This window comes from Macrobrachium nipponense, chromosome 20, assembly GCF_015104395.2.
Source record: "Macrobrachium nipponense isolate FS-2020 chromosome 20, ASM1510439v2, whole genome shotgun sequence".
Lineage (NCBI taxonomy): Eukaryota > Metazoa > Arthropoda > Malacostraca > Decapoda > Palaemonidae > Macrobrachium > Macrobrachium nipponense.
The window spans coordinates 49328663-49348378 of NC_061089.1; the positions used below are offsets into that span (position 1 = coordinate 49328663).

Genomic DNA, 19716 nt, shown 5'->3' on the forward strand with positions numbered 1-19716 from the left:
GCTGTAAGCTTACTATATTACCTTATCAACTTTAACGGGAGGAGGGTGAGAACTCAGGTACGTGTAGTAAATTTCTGTCCCAAGCTGATGATGAAGTTTCTTATCGGAATGCCTGATCTCTTGAACAGCTGACCAGAAACTCAAGAGAGCTCCTTGGCCAATTTCATCAAGGTAAATGGAGAAATATCTCCGTGCAAAGGCAGATTCAAGGAGAGCTTGGAACATCAGAATCTAGAAAAAAAGCACTTTGCTTATATATATATTACATACAATATATACAGTATAGTAGTACGTACTTGAAAAGTAACATAAAACACACATCAGTATCTTAGCATCAACATCTTCCCACAAAACAATTCTTTCAACATCAATGTATTACTCAAAAGGTAAAAGAAAACAATCACTGAAAATTCATGGATGTATATCTGAAATTTCATTGAAAATGTTTCTGTTTGAGCAGGCATGATGTGTCCAAAGCATATTGTTAAGCATTATGTACTTTACTGTTTGGATTTGTGTAGAACATTTTTAAATAGATAAAAAACCAAGGCACTCATTAACCATGATACAATTCTCAAGCAAAAGTACAAAAACTACAACTTAATTCACAAAATAAAATGTTATTTAAATTCACTGGCTAATTCCAATTATGCTAGCTAACTGACCTTAAATTTTGTTGGTCACTATACAGTACCACACAAGTTATTTAATATTTTGTAAAATGACAAATGATGAGTTGTTACTATCATGCTTACAGTAAATAAAATTTCTTTAAAATCAAAAGCCAGCTGAAACTGAATGCCTTATTCATACAAGCTATGTTCAAAATTGAAATATATTTCTGAAAACTGACTTGTATGACAATGCTTTCACCATACAGCATATGTCTATGACAATGTTTTCAACATACTGTATACTATGCTTAAGATTCTCCAAAACTAACTTATATGACAGTTTTTTCAACATTATAGTCTCATGATTATAAGTAAAAATAGCCTTATGGCAGACAAAAACATATCAGATATTTACCTTTCTCCCTGGCAAATTCTGCAGTGAATGGCTAAATGCTTCAGCTTGCTCATCCATGATAGTATTTGATGCATTCATACAATGTCTAGGTGAAGTACCTTCTGACGAAGACTTTCCACTATTCAAGACATTTATTCGACGCTCACACTGTGCTTTGGCGTACGTTAGCTGGTTAATGTACCGTGTGAGGTTACGAGCCTGTGAAGATGAGGAGTTTTCTTAATGAATATAACAGCTTATTACCTGGTCTAGCCCTTAATAATAAACTTAGCATAGCCCACAGATACAGGTATTTCCCAATTTACGAAGTCTCATTTTACGATAAATCGAGTGTGTGATGGGGTTAGCAGCTCCGATGGTTTCAAAGTTATGAAGTAATACCCATATGACAATACTGAAAATATTTTAAACTTTGCTCAAGACGGGCACAGGCAGCAGTGTACGATGGTGTTGTGAACTTCTTGGAGAGAGCGAGAGAGAGAGAGAGAGAAGAAAGGGAAAAAAAAAGAGGGGGGGGGGAACGGGGGGGGGGAATGTTAACATTCATAATATATTTTTATTTGCATTTTCTCATTTATGTTTGTTAGTGTCGTGGCATGCCTCTCAGATATCATGAGTTCACGTCTCCTTCAGGGAGATGAAAAATCACTGGCTCTATCATGATCAATTACTGCTACAGTGCAAGGTCTGCAGTGGGAGGTTGAAACGAACTTTCTTTAGAAGCTTGAATTTCAAGTCAATGGCCCTTGTGTGAGTGTTCCATGTAAATACGTTTCATCTACTGAAATAATACTAACATACAACACATTTCTATCTCATGTATGGGAATACAATCTGGTAACAACTGGTAATGTATGGTAATACTATATGGTAACAACTGATAACGAAGTTGCTGTATAAAAATACATTAATAGTCACAAAACCATGGTAGGCTGTGGGTATAGTGTAGTCTAGGTTAATTTAAAGTTATGTTTTTTCAAGAAATGATGGGGTTTTTGTAACCCAAACCCATCGCAAATGGGGAATACCTACACTGCATGCTTATTCTCTTAACCTTTTAATGATGTGAATGTAGTTTGAAGTAAAACAAAAAGGTACCTATAGAGAAGTGATAGTTTCAACATCTTTGTTGGTCCCTGACTACCCTGGACAATGCTCAACAAAACTGTAAGACATGAAACATGGTTGTGATAACTAAAATCTATTTTAACATATTTACATTGAAAAAAGTGGGTCCTGGCTTCATAAGAAACACTTTAGCCACCAAGTAAGTAATTTGGGGTAAATAAAAAAAAATAACTAGCAACTGGATTCATGCTGCCTACCCTAACAATTGGCCCACTCATGAATACTGTATCTAAACCATTCATTGATAATTCAAAGATATAACAATGAAATTTGAATAGACCTTACTACAGAAACAAACCTTGTAAACAACGTATGAGTATGTAGTAGACAGTGTTATCTTAAAATGGACAGATGATCACAAACTTGGTTATTATTTATAAACTGCCATAATCCTCAGAGTATGAGAATTCATAGGATTTCATGAAACTGGACATTGTATACTCAAAGAAAGATACTGAGATGGTAGTATAACAACAGAAATGAAGTTTTTCAGGAATTAACCCAAGAAGTAGTAGATAACTATTCTAAAAAAAAAAAAAACAGAGCAACATAATGTCTAAAAACCTGGAAAATCTATAATAAGTTTCACATCATCTATGATAAGTTACACATCAAATATCTTTTTAAAAATTTTGACAAGGGAACAGGAAAGTGAGGTTAATAAATTCAGAAAAAGTTACCTGTTGGCTTTAAGATACACGATACAAAAAAAATTACACCAAGAGGATTTTTATAACTTGATACATTTCTAAATTTAGCAGCTCGTAATCAGTTGGCATAATAACTAAAGGATTTTTTTTTAACCATTATAAACTTTACTGAAGGGTGTTTACAGAAATAGAAATCAAAGCAAAAATGGGTATGAGAACAGCACTAAACCATACCTGAAGTAAATCGCCTTTACCAGATCCTTGTGGAGTGCTCTCTCGACTCTGATCAACACCTTTGGCCTTTTTCAAATTGTTGATGGCTGTGGCCTGCATTATCTCATTGATGATATTGCGTCTGTATGAAAGTAAAGACCATGATGGCAATATAAATCATTTCTGATACTACAAAATAATTATTTGACTAGTTTAGATATAAAAAATGGAGACAATGACTTACTGTCCAAACATTTTGTTGCATGGCAGTAACTTCCTCCCATATTTATATTATGGTTATTGCTGTTAAAATAATATTCTCCAGAATATGACAGGAGGAAATGATTTTCCAGACCTAGGCCACTGAAGAGTTTTTTTTAGACCTATGCCTCTCTTTTACTCTAAAAACTGACAGCCTCATAATAAATTAATTATATTTAACTGAATCAAAATTTTCCTATAAACTTTGCTATCCCAAATGTATGTCTGCCATTAGAAGGGCAAAACCCTTGAAGATTTAATGCTAATCCTTAATTCCCATACTCTCACAGGAAAATTTAAACATTGCTTCACTTTGGCATCATTTAATCATTTACAAGTTCCTCATTACAACTGAAAAGTTGCTTCTAAACCACAACAAAGCTTATTAAAAGGGAAAAACTCCTAAACTTATTTACTGTCATATTATGTACAGTGGTAATAGTTTATAGTCAAAGAGGACAGCAAACAAAACATGAATGCAACTGATTAGAATAGTTTAATTTTAAAATTTGTTCAACTTGTATATGGATATTGTTTTTGTAAATACAAAACCAGTCCCATTCCCGTAAGTAATATGTAGTAGAATAGAGAAATGTTATTAAAAGTGGAGCAGTCAGCAAAAGGGGGAAGGGGGTTGCCGGGGGGACAGTCTGTAAAAAAATCATTAAATTGGAGGAACACCAGTAGATCAGTCATAAGAAAAGTGGAACAGTATCAAAGTCGGTGGAACACCAGTTCCAGGCAATATGCAATTAGTAGTCTTTGCTTCTTTCTAGTTAAGGGTACGTATTATGTTTGTTTGTTTGTATGGTTTTTACGTTGCATGGAACCAGTGGTTATTCAGCAATGGGACCAATGGCTTTACGTGACTTCCGAACCACGTCGAGAGTGAACTTCTATCACCAGAAATACACATCTCTCACACCTCAATGGAATGCCCGAGAATCGAACTCACGGCCACCGAGGTGGCACACCAACAGCATACCGACCACGCCACTGAGGCACTGATATGTATTATGACCCGTGCACAATTGCACTGTTTCCCCATGCCAAGTTTACCTAACCATTAAGTGGTTTAGATCATCTCAGTTCCCAATAAATTTCAAGTTAAATTTTATATCGGTTCAAGGACTAACTGCCTAATAAGAGCTTTGATTGTTTTGAATCCTAATTGTAAAACATAAGACTCAAATTAGTAAAGACCTAAGCTTTATAAAGTAGCACAAAAGAATTTACAGTTGACCCCAGGTACTCATGGGGGATGTGTACCACAATTCCAGTGAATAGCTAAAATCTGCGAATATGTACTTGGAACCCTTCTAAAAATGCTTATACAGGCAGTCCCCGAGTTATGACGGGGGTTCCATTCTTGAGATGCGTCGTAAGCCGAAACATTGTCAAAAATCCTAAGAAAACCTTACTTCTAATGCTTTGGGTGCATTGAAAATTATGTAAACTGCATTCTTATCACATTTTTCATCAAAACAACCTGCAAATATTGATTATTTTCCATTTTTGGTGTCATATTTCATTTGCCAGATCAGCGATGTAGGCGTCATAACCCTGGAACATGCGTTGTAACACTGGAATTCATGTCTGATGAATATAATTGAGAAGCGCCTTAACCTCGGAACGTCGTAAGCCGAACCCATCGTAATCCGGGGACTGCCTGTATACTACCTACTTTGATTGTTAAAACAACAAAAAAACCCTCTGAAAATACTTATACCTGAGAATTTTAATAATTTTATCACGAACAATGCATTTAGTCATGAAAATATGAAGTTATGTGATTAGTAAATATTCCTCTATGGAAAATACCACGTGTAGGCGAATTTTCCGTGACTAATGTGTATATGTACCACTGAAAAATCCATGAGTAGGTGAGTCCACAAATAGGCAGGGGTTGACCACCATTTTTTACCACTGACAGTTCTTAAAGCAAATATAAAGACAAGTACCAACAATACCAAACAGATTTATCTGATATTAAGTTTTATTTACTTATCCTATTGTAAAAATTGAATGATAAATCACTGTCTTTAAATTACAGGCAGTAAGTTTTTTTTTATTTACTTATCCTGCTACAAAACAATTGAACGACAAGTCAGTCTTCCAATTACAGACAGGTGATTTGTATGTCATTTGCTCTTACAAAGAATAAATTTGTTTCTTCTCCAAACCATCATATTACTTCAAAATGATTATTTTGTGCATCATGCAGAATCTTAGACACATCATTTTACTGAAAAAGAAAAAGTTGATAAGCTGGCTCTGATAGGTTGACACACGTTCGTGATTCCTCTGCAATCAGGTTAGAGTTCCCCGAACTTCTGGAACTGTTCAAAATAACTAAGTGCCATTTCCTTTCATTTTAATGCTATTTCACCCTATTCTGTCCCATACTATAATTTTCAGAGATATGTAACAATAACATACCTTCAGTGCACCTTATCTTATGTTTGTAACTAGCACCATCAGGTTTTCTTTACTGGTTCAGTATTAGTTTTAGAAAATTTCTGCAAGTAGTTTTCTTTTATTACTTTAGTACTCGAGGGGGTTGTCCATCTTTACTTCAGAATTCAGGTCAACCTTTCTACCTGGATCTTCAAGTAATCAGTATAGGTTATTTCTTGTTTGTTAAGTAGAAGACAGACCATCTTCCTAAATCTCTGGTCAGTTAGTTGTTGCTTCACTTTACAAGCCCTCAGAAGAAACTCTTCTAGTTTGTTCCTATCCACAGATCACCATGGACTAACATTTATCCTCTCTCCATCTGGATCAGGCACATTGCTGATTACACCTGAAAAGTTTGACTCTTTGAAGTTCCAGATTTTTCTAGTTTTCTTGAGAATAATGGTGCATGCTTTCAAGTTCCCGATTTTTCTAGTTTTCATGAGAAACTTAATGTTGATGTAAGCTTTCCTCAACTCCTTATGCCTGCAGTTATGACAAGAAATAATTTAGCTTTGGAGGATCTTCCTTTGCTCCTTAATCACTGCAAATAGCTTCCTGCCAAATGTAGGAAAGGTTCCAAAGTTGTCTGAGTTTACTTTATGGAACAAGCTCAAGTGACCAAACAGCATTAGGTCCCTTGCAGTCTTACATGATGTTTTCCTTTAGGTCACTTGCGGTCTTACATGATGTTTTCCTTCTAGGGTTCCAGTTCAGCTCTTGAAGCCGTTTCATTAGGAACATTTTTATTGGTGCTTTGATTCTCTGAAGTTCTCTGTCTCCTCTGGTCCTTTCCTCCTTGTCATAGTATCATCAGCTTAAATCCCTCTCACCTAAGGACAGTAAGGAGTTTGTCATGAACAACTTATAATATATTTTAAAAGCAAGCCCATTACTTTAACCGAAATTCTTCTCCTCCTGTTCACATGCACTTATGCAGCTAATCAGACTAAACAAGAAGTGATAAAGTTAACCATATTTGCGCTAACCTACCAGAGCCAATTCATCTTTTATTTCTATTGATGAATAATGTATCTGGGATTTTATGTGATGCATAAAATAGATTAAATTCATGTATGTATAAGGTATGCAGTGAAAATATTAATTTTGTTCCCATAAACAAAGTTTGAAAACACCATGACAACAGCTCATTCTAAAACAATTAACAATATAAAATGCAGAAACACCATATAACATACAGTATAGAATCACTTAAGTTTTTAAAGTACAGTGACAGATAAAACAACATTAAATTTCACTAACACTAAAACTAATACTACAAGTGTTAGAAATAGCTGTCAATCATGCAAAAAAGCAGACCAAAGAGCCATTTCTGTTAAGAGAACCAACCAATGATAATTATCTATCATTAATACCAGGCCACCAGTTTCTAATTATTTTTAAGTTAGAAAACAGTTAGGATAAAATATATCAAGGCAAATTGTCTAAAACCTTGATGTACCTATTTTTCTTTCATTTATTGATTTCTTTGATCTCACATGTTACCATTCAAAGTACATACTACCTATACTAGCTAAAAGATCTTAAAATTTTGTTCATTAACTTTCTATACATCAACCACTGAACAGAGCATTCAAGCACAGTAAAACAAATAGATTATATGAAGACAATGACCCTCAGCCATTAAAATAAGATCCTAAGAAAACTATGCTTTGTAACACTGAACAAATGTGACACCTAGTATAATGGATGAACTCTGTGCAAACGAGTGTTGTATTTATCACAAATTTACATATTGCTCTGTATTTTTTCCTTGTGAAAATTACTTTAAATTCACTTTTGTACCTGGAATTTATACTTAAGAGGAGAGCAAACTGTGACATCTTATAATTACTGTTTTAGGTAATTTATCCTTTAGAGACAAATTAAAGTAAATTTAGCTGCCTGCATATATACCATTGTTTAGAACAATGACCCTTTATATAATGCTAAATTTCTGTGGTATGTTGAATTAATCCATGGTTTGAATATGCACATGTACTATATTTCATTAGTTCTATTTCAGTTCATTATGTTTTTACAAAGTTAGAGTTATGGCAGAGGAGCTAATCTTCATTATGACATCTGGAATACTTTGTTCATTTGATTATTCCTTAAAAACCCATTCTGCAGCCATTTATATGATACACAACACTCATTTATAAATAACTTTGGATCTAATCCCTGGTCACAGAGCCACAAAGATTGTGGTACACCAAATGCTATATGAAAGCTCCTTTTTAATACAAAATATGAAAGGTGCCTTGTTCATGGATGAAAGTGTTCCCTGAAGAGCGTCCTTCATTAGTGTAGATTCATTAATACAAAGATTAACAAGAAAAAAAAGAGAAAAAAGAAGACTGCTAAGAGATTTTCTCAATTCTTTATGTGTGAATAAGGTGAAGTAAACAGGCATTTTCAGTAACAACAAAGCTCAGCAACAGATTGAAGCCACCTAGAATGGATTTCATCCTTTCTCTTTCTGACAAGACCACCAGAACCTATAAATGGTGTTGACCCTTACACTCATCCTGTTGCATCTACACAGAATCTAATGAAATTTTGCTTTCAGTTACTGATGTATAATACTGGCAAGCGCCAGGAATAAAACCCTTTTTGAGTAACACAGCATTTGCGTAAATTGCCTCATCTACCATTTTTTTATGAAAAGACCAAGCCCCTACCTCTTAAATGTTACTTTTCAGACAATAACAGCTTCGTAATATGGAATGCCAGTTAATAAAGCACACACAGCACAAGAAGGGAATATTGCCAAAATTCCTACTGGAAGGGATCTACATCTTAATTTTTCAATCTAAAATGTTTGTGGCTTTCCCAACATTTTTATACAAAGTAAAATTTCAAATGTTCTAAATATAACAAGTTCTGATTGTACAGTAGATGACAAGAGAAATACAGTCTTCAAGATAAAGCAATAACAAGATGTCACAGTTTTACATCCTGAAAAATAAATTTTCTATGTATTCAGTCACCCTAACCTAAAACACACTTTGTAAATTCTCAAAAACTTTAGCAGAACTTAATGCAATAAATATCCTAGTTGTAGATGTAATGCAAATTTAGTCACTTCAATTATATTTCACTAACCAATACCTTTAAAAAACTATTATGCCTTCATATGTCTTGATTCCTTATTTATTCACATTTGCTGTCTTTATTTACTATCGGCTGTATAGGTAACACAAAATATAATTTGCCACTTTCACCTCCCTAATTATAGAAAATGGGTACTACTATAGTTGGTCCCTTCATTTGAAATAGTTTTCAAATTTTATTGATTACAATATTAAGTCTCATTAAAATATGCATCTAGGAAATTAATAATAGTAAGTATGTAATTCAGTCTAGTACGTATGTAATTCCTTAGACCGTACATTTAAAACTTCATTAATACAGCAACTTGAAAACTAAAATTTTTTCTCAATTATGGAAACCCAAATATTATTGGGGCTTTAACCTCAAAAGTACTATGAACAACCTAAACCAATGCACCTTACGCAGGGTTACACTACCCTAGTCAGTTTTAGCATAGGTGGTGTAACCAAGTAATGGTGAACTATTACACTTACTCCTAACAGTAGCGAATCACTTTTCTGTAAACATTTATGTCATTGTCATCATTGACTGGAGTAAAAAAAAATGGAAAATCAAATTTATGTACAATGAAGATATTTCTTTAATAAAAATAATATATTAAAACAAACCATCATAATTCATAAAAATAACAAGTGAATTGCACTATCAAGAAAAAGATATAATAAACATGTCCAGCTTAGGACTATGTAGGGAAACTTGAACCCTGAAAAGGTGTCTAATATGCCAAAAGTTGATATTAAAGTTAAACATACTATGTAGTTGTAAAATAGCTGAAATTAGATATCACAAGAGATGTTAGAATAACTACACAAATAATCCTTCCATGGTCCACTAGTCTTGGTAGTGTCTAACCACCCCCAAATAAACTCTGTGCATACTGTATGTAACAGTAATATTAAGGATGATTATGCATTACTGGCTAATGTGCGGAGCTGAAAAAGTGACATAAATGGAACCAGAAATGCTAAGGGATTATAACTTAGTAAGCATGATAGTTTAAATTGGTGAAATGAGATATAATGATTGTTTTGGCTATGAGAGGAGGGACATGGACCTCATAAAAAATGTCAGTTTCTATGAGCAACATGCTGATTTTATTAAGAAAAAAAAAAAAAAAATTGGTAGATGTTTTGCAAGTTCCGTATTTCACTCCCACTATGGAGTTTCTTTCCTAAGTAAGATAAATGATGGAGCTCTTCAGCAATATTTTGCCTACCCAAGCCAGCATGAGTCTGCAGTCTCTAGCAGATTTTTTTACAAGTACAAGTTCCATGTCTCCACACCAACTTAAAGCAATCTGAGGGACCTTGGCTCTTGTTAAAAAAAAAAAAAAATGAAAGGTACCTTTAGCAAACCAGCTCACTGATCGTGACAATGTTTTTTGAAGCTAAAAGATTAATGATCAGTGCATGTTAGCTGACTAGTGGAGTCCAATAAATGCCTAGTATTCCTAATGGAGTTTGGTTGTCCGTAAGTACATATTAAATGTCATGGTAAAATACTATAGTAGAGTGGCAGGTTAGGAAACCTCTGAAAGAAAAATCATGTCAGTATGAAGTCATCAAATATAAGCACAATGGCAAATTGACTGATCCAGTGTCAACTAAAATGGTATACACTAATATCATATCCCAGTTGAGAAGTCCTTTCTTTCACCTCAACAAATCCTGCAATCTTAGTGCAGATCCTATTTAGTTTAATGAACTATAATCTTTTTCACAACTAAGACTCAATTGTGGGTAAAACCTGGCCATGGCAGTTACAGAGTATTTTTCAATAGTAATATTTTTATACCAATCATCTGATCATGCAATGTTCTTGGAAAAATGCATGATGAGAAGGAAGTATAGAACACACAATGCTTAAAATGTAATCACAGTCATGAAGATGGCCTTTTGGGCTTGTTCCATAAGAATTTTTTGTCAGTTTCAATAATATTAACATAAGTTATGAAACAATTGTTTACCAGCCATTACACCACATAAAAACAAAAATTAAAAAGAAACCAAGGACAATGAAGTAAAAATATATCGTTGATAATTACAACAGACTGCACACCTGGAATTTGCAAAGAAAGTAAATGAGGTTTCTCATTTGCTGTACTGTATCAAGAGATTAATACACATGTAAAACTGAGGGGCTCAAATTTCATAAAGACAGGCCTTGTTTCATGCTAACTTAATGTAAACCTTTCCCCCTTGTAACATGCTTCTTGAGCCATAACCTTCAACATTTTCCATGCTGCCGAGCCCAAGCCTTTCTTTCTGTCCCACACCAGATCATAAACCTCTCTCCATTCCATGTTATAAACAAACTTTTCTTCCTACTTGGAGCTCCCACAACCTAAACATTTTATTGTTCCATGCTTCTCAAATAAAACCTTTCCTCCTGACTCATTCTTCCTGAACTGTCCCATGCTTCTTGGTCCCAAACCTCTTTTTAAATGTTGAATGTTTTACACACTTACGTGTTAGATAATTTGGTAATGGATATATTTACATTTCATACTAGTCTATTTAATTATCTGCCCTTTTATTCATTTTTTAAAATTATAAAGCTGCTATATTATTTTAAAACTGCCAGTATTGCAAAAATGTAAAATTTCAGCATCTTTTTGAGAACTTCAATATAATAAGATCTAATTGAAAATTATGTTCCCAACAGTTTTTTCAAATATGTGTATACGTACTGTAATATCAAAAAGTTCTAAATAAATCCACATGGGATATTATATTTTTTAGTTCTGTTTGTGTGTTTGCATTATTGCAGGAAAAACACAAAATTGATTTGATGAAATTTGGTGAAAACAATTTTGTGACAACCCCCAAAATGATTAACTTCCAATGGGCATGAAGTGTGACTTAACTATAAAAGCCATAGAAATCTTCTCATCAGTATCCATCAACAAGGCATCATCTGGATGTAGGCAGATGAATGTTTCTAAAGTTCCCCAAATCCAGCTCAGTTGTTTATGGGATGTTTTGTTAATAAAAGATGCAAACAAGCATGAAAAAAAGTATGTGCTCACAATGGTTAGTAAGATTTTTGCAAACACTTGCCACTTCAAGTCAAATCAAAACATAAATTCAAATTAACTTTATGAAATATATACAGGGCAGCTGGACTGAAAATAGCTAAACATTAGTGGTTAAAGTGCAGTTACCTTGGCAGACATTTGCAAAAACTGCCTGCTCTTTTGATTTAAGCCAGTGCTATAGTATAGCCATTCCTAAGCATAACTGTTCCCACATTCTGAATGCAGTACTGTACCTTAAACTTCCAAACTTTCCTTTAATTCTTGTAAAACTTTTTGTTTCTTGTTTTGTTGTTCACTCACAACTTCGTTGTTACAACAATGCTATTATCATTTAAAGTCGCCATTTGCACCATTATTCTATCTGTAAATCAATGTACTCAAATTATCAAAGTTTATGTTATTTAAACGATACTTTTCTAGAACATCTTATACGAGTTGTGAACTACGTACTATTCTTCAGACCAACTCTAATTATACTCATATGGACTCCTACCAAGAATGAAAAGTTTATCATTCAGTTTCGACACCTATCATTTCCCTCAGACATATCTACAACAACTCTGTAACTTAAAAGTATTAGATTAATGTTTCAACTTTCAAAATTGCTTTACCTACCATTCATACATAAAATTACATATATGTGCACGGAGGTTGGGCCAATGAATTAGTTAACATTTCTGTTAAAGCATTTAACACTAACATTCATTCGATACTTAGAACAAACATCACCTGCTTAACATTCATTCAATACTTAAAACAAACATCACCTGCTTAAATATAGCAACTGTACTTGGAAGCATTTACAAAGCACATATGTAAAGCAAAGCAATGAATAAATTGCCTTCTCACCTTATTCTTTCACAGTCTTCTGTGCTTTCAGTGGTTAAAACCAACTCTAAGAAGTTTTCAAAGCTGACAAATAAAAAATTCTTTTCAACATTTAACATTCAGGATTGAATGTATAATACAGTATATAATTTCCAAGAGCTTCTACTGAGACAGCAATATGGCAGAGCATATCATATATGAAAAATAAGCAGCAGAGCAGAATTATGTAAAAATAATCAAGAGCTTTACTGCTATGTCTCTTGTAGAGCATAATAACTACAGTACGAACTGAAACAAATGCGTAGATAAATATCTAAAATCAGATGATTGAGAAATGACTTGATCCTTCACTTTCTGCTAATACAATGTAATATGTATAATGCAATTTAGTACAGTATGTGAAAATAACAGCTAGTAAATTTTCAACAACTTGCTTTAATATATATGAAAATTATTTGAATTTGGAAAAGCCTTAAATTTTTTAAGACTCCCATAATTAGGACTAGGTAATAGTACATCTACTCCCCAAATAGACAGACATCAACTTGCTGGGTATGTCAAAGAATTTGGCATTATTTCCATTCACCTATGATATTGATTTCAATTGCACATCTCACATATTATTTTGACCCTAATGCTTCATAGTACAAAATTTGTATCTGACTTATGTATGCTATTTACTGGCAGAGATAATGAGCGATTCTTGTACACAATGTTCTGTCCTCCAGTTTAGTCTTCTATTGCAAAATAGTAAACTCCCTTACTGAACATCACTACCTGTCATATTAATCCTTAGTGGACTAAAGATAATGACGATTTATCAAACAAAAATATCTCTAGATTTTTCCAGTGTTCAGACAAATAAATCTTGTTTTACTTATGCACAATTGCTAGTTAAGGCGTCTGATTAATAATTCTACTGAAGGTTTTTGTAGAGACCCAAAATTGTTTCTCTTTCCAGCTGTGTATATTAGGATCTATCCTTCAGGCCTGAGGCTTCAAGAATTGAAGAGTACTATATACATTAGTCTGAAAGTGGTCTAGCCCTCAAAAATGGCAGTTTGGAGTTATAGGCAGAAACATGTTGTCCTTAGATTAAAAAAACCGTGTATTGATGTCGGAAAAAGCAAAAGCGAACATCCTGCAGGGTTTACTAAGGTTAAAGTGGCATGTTTTGGTCCAACAAGAAGTGCAGACTAACTTTAGATTGGGTGGAAAAGTGTTCTAACCCAGGAGGGTGCTGCGGTCAATGAAAGCAAAGTAGGTATTATACTGCGAACCTCAGACAAAAGCGCTTTCTCACAGACTTTAATCCATAGTAGACAATCTTTTTTGCCTTCTTTTTGCTCTGTCTCCTCTTTTTCTCTCTTTCTCTTATTTTCTAATTTTAGCTGTTTCTCTCTCAATTTCTCTCTGTATTTTCTTTTTAAAGTTTTTTCTTTTACTCTGGTTTTCTGTCAATTTTTCATTTTTCTCTTTATTTTTCTGTTCCTGATTTTTTCTTTCAATTTTTCATTTTTCTCTCTTTTTCTCTCTTTCTCCTGATCTGAGCCAGGGAGTTGCTGATGTCCAAGGTAAATGTGGAAGTTAATATGTAATGTTAATAAAGTAAAGCAATATTTTTTTAAGGCTCAACAATCATAAGAATATGTTATTGTTATAATACAATTAAGTTTGTTCATACTTACCTGGCAGATATATATATAGCTGTATTCTCCGAAGCCCGACAGATTTCAAAACTCGCGGCACATGCAGTGGGCGGCCAGGTGGTAGTACCCATTCCCGCCGCTGGGAGGCGGATATCAGGAACCATTCCCATTTTCTATTCATATTTTATCAGTGCCACTGTCTCCTGAGGGGAGGTGGGTGGGCACTTAATTATATATATCTGCCAGGTAAGTATGAACAAACTTAATTGTATTATAACAATAACATTTTGTTCATGAAACTTACCTGACAGATATATATATAGCTGAATCCCACCTTCGGATGGTTGGAAGAGACAGAATAGGATTTGTAGGAAACTTAAATTAAGTAGATGATGTACACCTTGGTTCCTCACCTGTTAGCAAAGTAGACTCTGTGATTACTGTCACTTAAGCCTGCTTGTGCTTAATCAGAGTTGCCAGCCAGGTGGAGACCTGTAGTGCTGGTGCGCTCTGGATGCTCTGTCAACGGGGACGTGACCTCAACGTGACAAGAGCATAGAGCCATACATATGAGGGCAACGAAGCAACTGACCACCACCTGACCAACTATCCAAGACCCCCTGAACACTAAGCTAAGAGATGGGAGGTCTTCACCAAAGACTCACCACAACCAAAAAACACAACAACTAAAACTAACCTAAACCTAACTAAGGGATAGGGAGAGAGCTACCTTCAGCCCCCAAGACTGTGTCTGCAGAAACGTATGGCCCAAGAGAACAACAGTCCTCGTATATCGTTCTCACATCTCTCAAGTAGTGTGAGGCGAATACTGAATTGCTCCTCCAAAAGGTGGCGTCAAGGATGTCTTTGATCGACATGTTCTTTTGGAAGGCAAGCGAGGTTGCGACAGCTCTGACCTCGTGAGCTTTCACTCGCAAGAGGCTCAAATCGGTCTTCTGGTAAGACGAATGAGCCTCTTTAATCACGTCCCTCAGAAAGAACGCCAAAGCATTCTTGGATAATGGTATATCGGGCCGTTTAACCGAACACCACAGATTATCTGAGGGACCTCGTACCTCCTTTGTCTTGTGGACATAAAACTTTAGAGCCCTGACAGGGCACAGGGCTCTCTCAGGTTCTTGGCCCACAAGGCTTGTCATACCCTTAATTTCAAAGCTCCTTGGCCAAGGGTTAGACGGGTTTTCATTTTTTGCTAAGAAAGTGGGACTCAAAGAGCAGACCGCATTGTCACCTTTGAAGCCCACTCGCTTACAAATGGCTTGAATTTCGCTAACTCTCTTCGCCGTCGCCAGAGCAGTTAGGAAAAGAGCCTTCTTCGTCAAGTTCCTAAGAGACGCTTCATGGAGAGGCTCGAAAGGACTCGACATCAACAGTCTAAGGACTACATCTAAATTCCAAGAAGGAGGCCTCGCCTGAGGTATCTTGGTAGTCTCAAATGATCTCAGGAGATCGTGAAGATCTCTGTTGTCAGTAAGGTCTAGGCCTCTGTGTCGGAAGACTGCTGACAACATACTCTTATATCCCTTGATGGTCGGGACTGCCAGCTTCTGCACATTTCTTAAAAATAGCAGGAAATCGGCTATCTGGCTCACAGAGGTAGTGGAAGAGGAAATTCCCTCCTTTCTACACCATGCCCTGAAGGAAGCCCACTTCGACTGGTAAACAGCTCTCGAGGAAGTCCTCCTTGCGTTGGCGATCGCTTTCGCAGCTTCTTTAGAAAAACCTCTCGCTCTGGCCAACTTTTCGATAGTCTGAACGCAGTCAGACCCAGAGCGGAGAGGTTTCGGTGATATCTTGCGAAGTGGGGCTGTCTGAGTAGATCTTTCCTCCAGGGCAACGTCCTCGGAAAGTCTATGATGAAGGACATTACCTCCGTGAACCATTCCTTCGCGGGCCACATCGGGGCGATCAGGGTCAACCTCGTCCCCTCCGATGCCGCGAACTTCCTTACTACTTCCCCCATGATCTTGAATGGCGGGAAGGCATACAGGTCCAGGTTCGTCCAGTCCCAGAGCATAGCGTCTATAGCGACTGCTCCCGGATCCAACACAGGGGAGCAATAAAGAGGCAACCTCTTCGTCCTCGACGTCGCAAATAGGTCGACTAAAGGACGTCCCCACAGTCTCCATAGCTCTCGACAGACGTCCTGGTGCAACGTCCATTCCGTCGGCAGGATCTGATCCTGTCGGCTGAGAAGGTCTGCTCTGATGTTCTGGACTCCTGCGATAAATCTCGTCAGGATCCTGATTCGCCTCGCATCTGCCCACAGCAGAATCTCCCTCGCTAAGTAAAATAGAGGACGGGAGTGTGTACCTCCCTGATTCTTTAGGTACGCAAGGGCCGTGGTGTTGTCCGAGTTGACTTGGACAACTTTCTCTGCAACCTTTTGCTGGAAGAACTGTAGCGCCAGGAAAACCGCCGCTAGTTCCTTCACATTGATGTGCCAGGACACCTGTTCCCCCCTCCAGGTGCCTGACACTTCTTCCCCTCCTAGTGTTGCTCCCCATCCCGACACCGAGGCGTCGGAAAACAACACTAGGTCGGGGCTCAGAAGCTTTAGGGACAACCCCTCTCGAAACTTCAGAGGATCTAACCACCATTTTAGATGGTTCTTCACCGATTTGGTGATCATAAAGGTCGCATCCAGATCCTCTTTGACTCTCCATTCTTCTGCTAAGAAAAACTGGAGAGGCCTGAGGTGTAGTCTTCCCAGGGAAACAAACTTTTCCAGCGAGGAAATGGTCCCCAGCAGACTCATCCACTCCCTCGCCGAGCAAGCTTCCTTCCCCAGGAAGGCCGAAACTCTCTCTAAGCCTTGCAGCTGTCGTTCCTGGGACGGAAACGCTCGAAAAGCCACTGAATCCATCTGAATCCCCAGATACACGATGGACTGTGTTGGGGTCAGATGCGACTTTTCGAGGTTGACCAGAAGTCCCAGGGACCTCGCCAAGGCTAACGTGAAGTGAAGGTCCTTCAGACACCTCTCTTCTGACGATGCTCTGATAAGCCAATCGTCGAGATACAGGGACACTCTTATTCCTGCAGAATGTAACCATCTCGCTACGTTCTTCATGAGCATGGTAAATACCATCGGAGCCGTGCTTAAACCGAAACAAAGGGCTCGGAATTGCCAAACTTTGTCCCTTAACATAAACCTCAGAAACTTTCTTGAAAGAGGGTGGATAGGCACGTGAAAGTATGCGTCCTGTAGGTCCAAGGACACCATCCAGTCGCCCGGTCTTAAGGCTCCTAGAACCGACTGAGGCGTTTCCATCTTGAATTTTTTCTTTTCTATGAAAAGATTCAGGCTGCTTACGTCCAAGACTGGACGCCACCCCGACGACTGCTTTGGTACCAGGAAAAGTCTGTTGTAATATCCTGGTGACCCCAGGTCTAAGACCTGTTTCACCGCTCTTTTCTTGATCATTTGATCTAAAAGATCTAAAAGAACCTGACGTTTCTCCCCTTGGTATGACGGGGAAAGATCTCTGAGAGTTGTGGATAGAGGAGGAGGGTCCAAAAAGGGGATCTTGTACCCCTGTTCCACTATCTTGAGGGACCACGCATCTGTATCTCTCTCTCTCCACGCCCCCGCAAAGAACTTTAGCCTGGCTCCGACCGGCATCTGAAGGACTATATTCTCACTTAGAGGATTTAGGTTTGAAGGAACCTCTTCCTCTTGCAAGCCCTCTCCCTCGAGGAGCAGCTCTCGAGGGAGGAGCGCCACGAAAGGGTTTAACCTTCCTAGGTGGTCGTCCAAAAGACGACGTGGTAGGGACTGCGGGACGTCTTGAAGACTGGGCCAAGAGGTCCTGGGTAGCCTTCTCCTGTAGGCTCACTGCCAGGTCCTTTACCATAGCCTGGGGGAAGAGATGGCTCGAAAGAGGCGCAAAGAGAAGCTCCGCTTTCTGCGATGTAGAAACAGACCTAGCTGTAAAGTTGCAGAAAAGCGCTCTCTTCTTGAGAAAAGCAGTGCCAAAAAATGAGACACTAACTCTTCCGAACCATCCCTGACGGCCTTGTCCATGCAGGATAACACATTGGACAGCTCCCCCAGACTCAACGAGTCAGGACTCCTAGATTGAAGATCCAGGACTCCCAAGCACCAGTCTAGAAAGTTAAAGACTTTCAGAGTCCTTAACAGACCTTTCATGTGATGGTCAATCTCCGTTGGCGTCCACGAAATCTTAGCGGTCGATAAAAGAGACCTCTTCTGTGCATCGACCAGACTAGCAAAGTCCCCTTGGGAAGACGACGGGATCTTAACTCCTACTTCTCCTTTGGTCTCATACCAGATGCCGCCTTTCCCACTGAGTCTTGAAGGAGGAAGGGCGAAAGTCGACTTGCCCTGATCCTTCCGACGTTCCATCCAATCCTGCAACTTCTTGAACGCTCTCTTAGTGGACAAAGAAGTTTTCATTTCCACAAACTCCGGAACCTTGCACGACTTAGATGACGAAAACTGAGAGGGTGGAGACTTGGGAGCTGCAGGCTGGAACTTCTCTCCAAAAGAAGAGCGTAACAGTCGAACCAGCACCTTGTAATCGGACACAGACGAAACTGAAGGCTGTTCCTCCTCAACTGAGTCCGCCGGACTACTAAGCTCTCCTTCCTCCCTAAGAGGCAAAGGAGATTGCACCTCTGGAGAGGGCGTGCGCCCAACGGGTCTAGCCTTCAACAAAGGCTTTCGAGGATGACTGATATCAGCTTCTTCAAAGCGACCGACCTTCTGTCGATCCTTAGAGCTCGAAGAACGAAGAGCGTCTTGACCGCGCTGAGCGTCAAGAGAGGCTACTCTTACTCGCTCTAGAGGAGCGTCCTTACGCTTTCCGCTCAAGCGTCCAGCTTTCGCTTTCAAAGCGTCCTTCTGGGCGCTCTCGAAAGCCTTCTCAACAGGCAAAGCGTCAAGCAAAACATCCCGACGAGCGTTTCCTTCAAAAGGAGTCCCTGCCGAGCGTTCCTCAAAAGCCGTCCCTCCAAGGCGTCCTGCCGAGCGTCCTCACAGGCGTCCTGCCGAGCGTCCTTCAAAACGTCCTCCGAGCGTCCTGGCCGAGGCGTCCCTCCAACAAAGGCTCCTGACGCGCTGGCTGATCAGGACGTCGAGAGGGAAGAAAAGCGTCCTGTCCACGAGACTTCCTACCTGTAGAACGAGAACGAGGAAGCTCCGAAGGAGAAGCAAGCGGAGACAGAGACGAACGAGGAGACGGAGAAGGGGACTGCCTCGTCCTCTTGACAGGCAGTCTGGCGTCCTTCCTACGTTTAGGCTCAACTGCTGCTGGGCGAGTCTTCTGAGCCATTAAAGCCGACAATTGGTCTTGAAGAGACACAA

The 19716-nt window shown here is 38.2% G+C and overlaps 1 protein-coding gene across 4 annotated transcripts in view; it reads right to left on the reverse strand.

Annotated features, from left to right (window-relative positions):
* The window catches only part of LOC135225654 (sorting nexin-25-like), an 81847-nt gene that overhangs the window by 16416 nt on the left and 45715 nt on the right, over positions 1-19716 (reverse strand). For 3 of the 4 annotated variants that reach the window (XM_064264988.1, XM_064265005.1, XM_064264996.1), the window contains exons 7-10: positions 12739-12801; positions 3042-3162; positions 1030-1227; positions 22-231 (exon numbers count right to left, since the gene is read on the reverse strand). In XM_064264988.1, coding sequence (XP_064121058.1) covers positions 22-231; positions 1030-1227; positions 3042-3162; positions 12739-12801 — 592 coding nt within the window. The remainder of the gene's footprint in view (positions 1-21; positions 232-1029; positions 1228-3041; positions 3163-12738; positions 12802-19716) is intronic. The other variant, XM_064265011.1, reaches the window with a different exon arrangement.